Here is a 6,651-nt window from a genome sequence, read left to right on the forward strand (position 1 = left end):
TCCCTAAGAGTCATTCCCCGTTCCCCCTCACCCCCCTTCCCCCTTCGTCCGAAACATCGTGAGAATGTGCTACACGGAACCTCCCGCAAACAAGCACGCAAACACATGCACACAAGCCCGCACTCACTCACTCACTCACTCACTCACTCACTCACTCACTCACACACACACACACACACACACACACACACACACACACACACACACACGTACACTTGCGGCCGTGGCTAGCGTTCGTTAATGAACCCGAAGTCCCCGAGACGCATTCCTCGCACGCGGCGCATTAACGACCATTTGCATGTGGGAAGCCAAGGTCGCGGCCAGCTGCAGCCTTCCAAACAAACATGGCGGCTCGATCGGAGAGGGGGAGGGCGAAATGTCGTGTCACAATGGAGGTATGACTACGGCCTCACAGCGGGCAATGCGACCTCTGAGTGGGGCGGTGCCACGACCAGGAAGAACCACTGCGAACGCTAGGGGGTAAATGATGATGTGATCCGCCTTATGAAAGCCAGAGCCAGACCGAAATGAGATGAAATATCGCCTGGTATTATGTTCGTTGGGGACAACTCAAAGGCCTGCGGGAACTTTTTCTTTACCTGATGGTCATTTTGATGTAGAATGTCAATTTACCTCAGTGGTCACTTAAAAAAACTATATATATATATATATATATATATATAAAGCGGTTGATTTATATATTCATTTCTATGTATATACAACCGAATTGTACACATACATAAATTTATATATTTATATATACACACATACATGTATGTGTGTGTGTGTGTGTGTGAATGCATATGCACATGGGTGTGTATAAAACACACACACACACACACATACAAACACACACACACAAACACACACACACACACACACACACACACACACACACACACACACACACACACACACACACACATATATATATATATATATATATATATATATATTACCCGCACATACTCACACAAGTATTTATCATATATGTACACATAACGATAGAGCTACAGATGTACAATACATATATGCACACACACACACACATATATATAGATAGATAGATAGATAGATAGATAAGACATATAGGTGGATGGATATAAATTACATACATACATAGAGAGGAAGTCAGACCCAGGAGGCAAAATAAAAACCAACGAAACGATAAGAAAAAAAACAAAAAAACAAGAAAGATAAAGAACAAGAACAAGAAGAAGCAAAAGGAAGATAAAAGGAGGAGAAGAAGAGGAGTGGACAAGATAACCCACCTCCGAGCATAAACGAAGTTGCCAAAAACCAGCAACTGAGCGAGGGGCAGGAGACAAAGACGGGGGGGGGGGGGGGGGGGAGAGGAGGAGGAGGGAGGCGAGGGAGGCGGATGCGGAGGAGGGTAGGAGAGGAGGAGAGAAGAGAAGAGGAAGAGGAGAAGGAGGAAGGAGAAGAGAAGGAGGAAAGGGAAAGGACGGATAAGGAGGACCAAGGAGGAGGAGGGAGCGCAGGCGAGGGCGGAACGTTAGGTGAGGAGGAGGTAGGCGGAGCGGAGGGAAAGGAGAGAGGAGGAGGAGAGCAGGGAGGAGGAGGAGGAGGGAGGCGAGAGGAGGAGGGAAAGAGGGCATGAAGGAGGGTGGAGGAGGAGGAGGATGAGGCAGGTACGGCTGCCGGTTAGAAGAGGAGACGGGGGCGGCGACGTAAGGAGGCGCGACGCCGTAGACGGCAAGAGGCAGGCACGCGGGTGCAGACCGGAGGAGTCGGGCGACGGCCGCGCTTCTCCCTCTGCGGCGGCAGGCTGCGCCCCTCGGCGGCCTCGGACGCGACGCGGAGAAGGCCGCGGCCGCGGAGGAGCCGCGCGGCGCACAGGCGGCGCACAGCGCGCCGCGCGCGAGCGCGCGCCGCTCTCGCGCGCTCGAGCTCGCGAGCATAGCGCGAGCGCGGCGCGCTCGCGCGCGCGCGCCCGCTCGCTTGCTCGCGCCCTCTCCCTCGCGCGCGCGCCGGCCCCCCCCCCCCGCGCGGTTCCCCCCCCCCAGAGGCGCGCGCGGTCGCCCCCACAGCAGACCGCATGGGGGGTGCGGGCTCGGCGCGACCGCGCAGCCCGAGGCACAGTCAGTAGCGGGGGCGCACAGCGGGGCCACGCCGGGCGGGCGGTGCCATCGGGGAGTGCGGGCTGGCGGGGGCAGACCCAGTCCATAACAAACACTTGACAACAGACGCAGTAGCCCACTCTCTCCCTAACCCGCCCAGGGCAAGGTCAGCAAGACGCAATTAAAAATCGACCAGCCCCTCCCCCCATTAAGGGCACCAGCTCGGGAACAACAAAAATAAATATATCTGGGCGCCACAGTGAAAGCTGAGGAACTAGTATAAAGCTTTCGGAACAATCTCGATAATTCTCATCATGTTTTGTAAGGAAAAGATTCCTCCCAAGTAAGACGGGCGCCGATATGTGTGTGTGTGGTTTATATCTATATTAAAATAATAAATATCATAAAAATATTCAATATATATAATATATCATAGACAAGCCCCACTTCCTAATTCCTAAATTTCTTCGTTTCTTGGAAAGTGAGAGAGAGAGAGAGAAAAAAAAAAAAACTCAAGATTCATAGGATTAACACAAACCCAAAAACCTCCTTATGAAAAAAAAAAAAAAAAATCAAACCATCTTTTACACACACAAAACAAACAAACAAACAAAAATAAGACCAAGCTACCTCGCTTACCCACAAGAAAACACCTTTGAATATCTTCCTTAACCTAGAGAGGAACGAGTAAGACGAGGATCGAGACGCGCGCTCATCTGTGAAACCGATTCGGACGAGTGCGATGACGGGACGTTTGCATACACGACACTCGCCGGTGGAAAATTCTTCTCTTCTTTTTCTTTCTTTCTCCTCTCTCTCTCTCTCTCTCTGTGTCTCTCTCTCTCTCTCTCTCTCTCTCTCTCTCTCTCTCTCTCTCTCTCTCTCTCTCTCTCTCTCTCTCTCTCTCTCTCTCTCTCTGTGTGTGTGTGTGTGTGTGTTTCTGACCTAGGCTAAGCTCAGATGGTCCCGTCTGCTATATTCAAATTATCGTACAACTTTTTAAATTGATGCACATGTTTGGCACACACAGCGTTATTTGGAAGATTGTTCCATGTTTCAATAGTTCTGTTTGGGAAACTGATCTTCTTGACATTTGTGCTCGCCTCTTTTTACGGTGTCCTCTCGTCCTCCTTGTGTTCAAAATTACAAAGCCATCTTTGTCTAACTTCACTCTTCCTGTAACATAGTTGAACACCATAATCATGTCGACCCTTTTTTCTTCTTTCTTCCAAAGTAGTATGTCTTATTTTCTGTCGTCAATCTTCGTAGCTCTTATCTCTCAGAATAAGTGCCCATCTGTGGCTGCTTTTTGAAGCCTTTCCTGTTTAACTATATCCTATGGACTCCATACCACTGGCCCATACTCTAGACTCGGTCTTATAATGGTCGCAATGATCTTCTTCGCCCGCATACACGAATGCCCTCTTCATGTTGACAATCAGCCCTAGTATTTTTCATGTATATGATCATTTGGGCTTTGGTTCCTGTTTATGATTATTCCAAGGTCTTTTTCACTATCTGCTAGGTTTAATACTGTATCTCCTAATCTGTATTGGTGTAGTGGACGATTTTTTACTTTCTCCTGCTTATTATAAAGATGTTACCGTCTTTGTTGGCGCTAATTTGATTTCTACTTTTAGTCTTACTATTTATGTAATTAAAAAAGAGCTTGCCTTGATTTGTACATTACTGATTATATTTTTTTCTAAGTATAAAGTCGTCTCTCTCATGGTTTGGATATACTGAATTATTCCTACTTTATACTTTTCATACGCTGTGTTTTCTGTTTGTTTTCTCTTATTTTCTAGCATTCATCATTAACACACTTTTGGTCATTTCATGTTTCAATTTTCTCCTTTTTTAGAGACAGCAAAATTTGGAATACTGCATATCAAGTTTCTGTTCGTGCCATCAAAGAAATCTTTAAGTCTTTTATAATTACCTATCTTGTAACTGCACTTTCCTTACTTATAATGAGTTTTTTTCCCTAGCAGACATTATTTCAATTCATTTAATACATGGTCACTTATTTCTAGAGGACAGTTCTCCATATCCTTAATGTGATCTTTATGCTTTGTAAATATTAGGTCAGGCATAGAAGCTCAATCTAGCCCTCTTACCCTGGTATGACCTGGAAAAAGACAAAATTCATTTTTGATTTCTGGTGATTTTGCATTTCATGAATCTGGCTGAGCTCTGGGATCGAAATTTTCCCAGTCAGTTTTGCTATTAAAATTCCCTTCCCCCTTCCTATTCTTCTCCCCTCCCTTTATCTTCTGTTTCTGTTGTTTCCCCTTCCTCCTCCTTCCCCACTTCCCATTCCCCTCCCTCTCCCTTCACCCTTCCCCTCTTCGGTAATTTTCTTGCTTAATCTCTAACCCCTTTATAATAATTCCTTTCCTTGTTAACATTGCCACCCCTCCATTTCTATTGGCCCTATCTTTTCATCAAATATTAGTCTCTGAGTCTTAATGTTACATCGTCTGCGGAGGGATCCAGTTTGTATTCAGTGATGCATATTACATCTGGTTTATTAATTTCAATAACTGTTTCTGGTTCTGGTAACTTCGAACATAAACCATCTATATTTCTATCAATTATTTATATGTAATCTTTCGGTATTCCTTTTGGGTGTAAGGTTAATGTTTATCTGTCTTCACATTTTGGTTCCGATAGTAAACTTGTTTTGCTTGGAGGCCTCTCAAACTCCAAATGGACAAGTTTTTTTGTTTTTTTTCAGTCCTTTGTTGATTTTTTTTTTTTTTTTTTTTTTTTTTTATATCTCTTCCATTTCTTCTGCAGTATTTCTGTCATCTCTGGTCATATTTCCTCTTATCCAGATTTTCTTATATTCTTCGCGGGTGCCTCTCAATGGGCATTTCTTTTCTCTGATATTCTGCTGCGATAATTCGGGATTTATGACCTTAAGAATATCGACAAGCAATTTCTTATCTTCGTTGTATCGTTCCATTTCATCTCCTACAACTTTTTCTTCGTGTCCCAATATGACTATGTCCTTTACATCAAGCCAAATGAGCAATATTCCTTGCGTGTTGCCCAAGGTGTGACTTCAATTCATTTTTCTTTACCGTTTCTGCAAGCTGTGGCTATAATTCTTCCCTTGTGATCTTGATGCCTTTTCTAACTTTCCATTCCATTCAGTTTCCTTCCATTTAGATACATCGGCATATGTAAATGTCATCTCGGTTTCTAATTCTTCTTTTCTTTGAATTCTGAACAGTCGTGTTCCTGCGCAAATTATCCACCAATTCCTCCAAATTTGCGTTTTCTTCGCGCATTTTCGAACACTCTGTCACCAGGCTGTCTACCTTGGCTTCAAGAGACTCATTTCTAACTGCTATTTCCGCCAACTTCACTTTCCTGGTTGATGTTCTCACGGCAGTTGTCTCTCGGCGCGAAATGCTTCTCATGCAGGATGATTATTATTATTTTTTTTTCGCTTATTCGTAAACCAAACTATTACTTCGATATGAACTATGCACATTTACAGAACCCATGGTTAGCAGACTAGATCATCCATTGTTCGCTCTACTCCGTATTCAAGGTGTAAGAGCTGTACTGCACTGATGCGATGTATTGCTTTCTCCGTGTGTGTGTGTGGGGGGGGGGGGGGGGTGCGTGTGCGTGTGCGTGTGCGCGTGTGCGTTTGTGTGTGCGCGTGTGTGTTTGTGTGCGCGCGTGTGCGTTTGTGTGTGCGCGCGGGCGCGTACATGTGCATGTGAATGTGCGTGGGCGTGTGCGTGAACGTGCCTCTATATTTATTTCCATTTACATTGCTAATGTTTAAAGCGCCGATTCTAACCGCATCAAGTAATGAAGAAGTTATCCCTCAAAAACCCATTTTCTCTGATGGCTGATTTCCGCGTCCTTCAACGAAACCTCTGAATTATGAATTATGAATTATGTCTCATCTCTTAATAATACTGAGACAAACAACAAAGTAACGGTGCATAGAAATCCACAGAAAATGACAACTTGGGAAAAAAAAAAAAAAACGCATAAATATATAAGCAGAAAATTCGAGAAAAAGGTAAAAATTAAAACAAAATAAAAACTTACCCGTCGACATTTTTCTCCAACTTGGCCGCTGATCTGCCGCCTTTTTTGAGCTTCTTGGATATAAGGTGCTGGAAAAAAAAGAAAAAATAATAAGTTAATAAACGAATCATAAAATAAAATATTGACTTTATTCATTTGAACAAACAGGGATTCATGCAGACTATCCCTTATCCCTCAGTAACTGAACAATTTTCGAATTTGTCTAGAAAACTTTATGTCATTTTATACAGAATTATTAACCTAAAATTTTCTGTCTATGTTAATTAAAAATCTATGAACACTAACTTCGGTGCCTGACTTCAACTTTCACGCTCGCACGCACACACAAACCCACAAATTACACGCACTTAAGGCCAGAAAAACAACTTAGAAGACATGCAAGCAAACCTACCATGCACTGATAACAAAATAATAATATCATCAATGAGAATAATGGCGGTTACACAACTATCAAAATTTCTACATAACGTCGTCCACAAATTTTTTTTCC

The 6,651-nt window shown here is 43.8% G+C and overlaps 1 protein-coding gene across 3 annotated transcripts in view; it reads right to left on the reverse strand.

Annotated features, from left to right (window-relative positions):
• Positions 1 to 6,305, reverse strand: part of LOC125033378 (ras GTPase-activating protein nGAP-like) — a 22,001-nt gene extending 15,696 nt beyond the window's left edge. For all 3 annotated transcript variants that reach the window (XM_047624823.1, XM_047624822.1, XM_047624821.1), the window contains exon 1: positions 6,162 to 6,305. In XM_047624823.1, coding sequence (XP_047480779.1) covers positions 6,162 to 6,271 — 110 coding nt within the window. In that variant the 5' untranslated portion in view covers positions 6,272 to 6,305. The remainder of the gene's footprint in view (positions 1 to 6,161) is intronic.
• Positions 6,306 to 6,651: the final 346 nt, after the last annotated feature.

This window comes from Penaeus chinensis, chromosome 16, assembly GCF_019202785.1.
Source record: "Penaeus chinensis breed Huanghai No. 1 chromosome 16, ASM1920278v2, whole genome shotgun sequence".
Taxonomy (NCBI): Eukaryota; Metazoa; Arthropoda; class Malacostraca; order Decapoda; family Penaeidae; genus Penaeus; species Penaeus chinensis.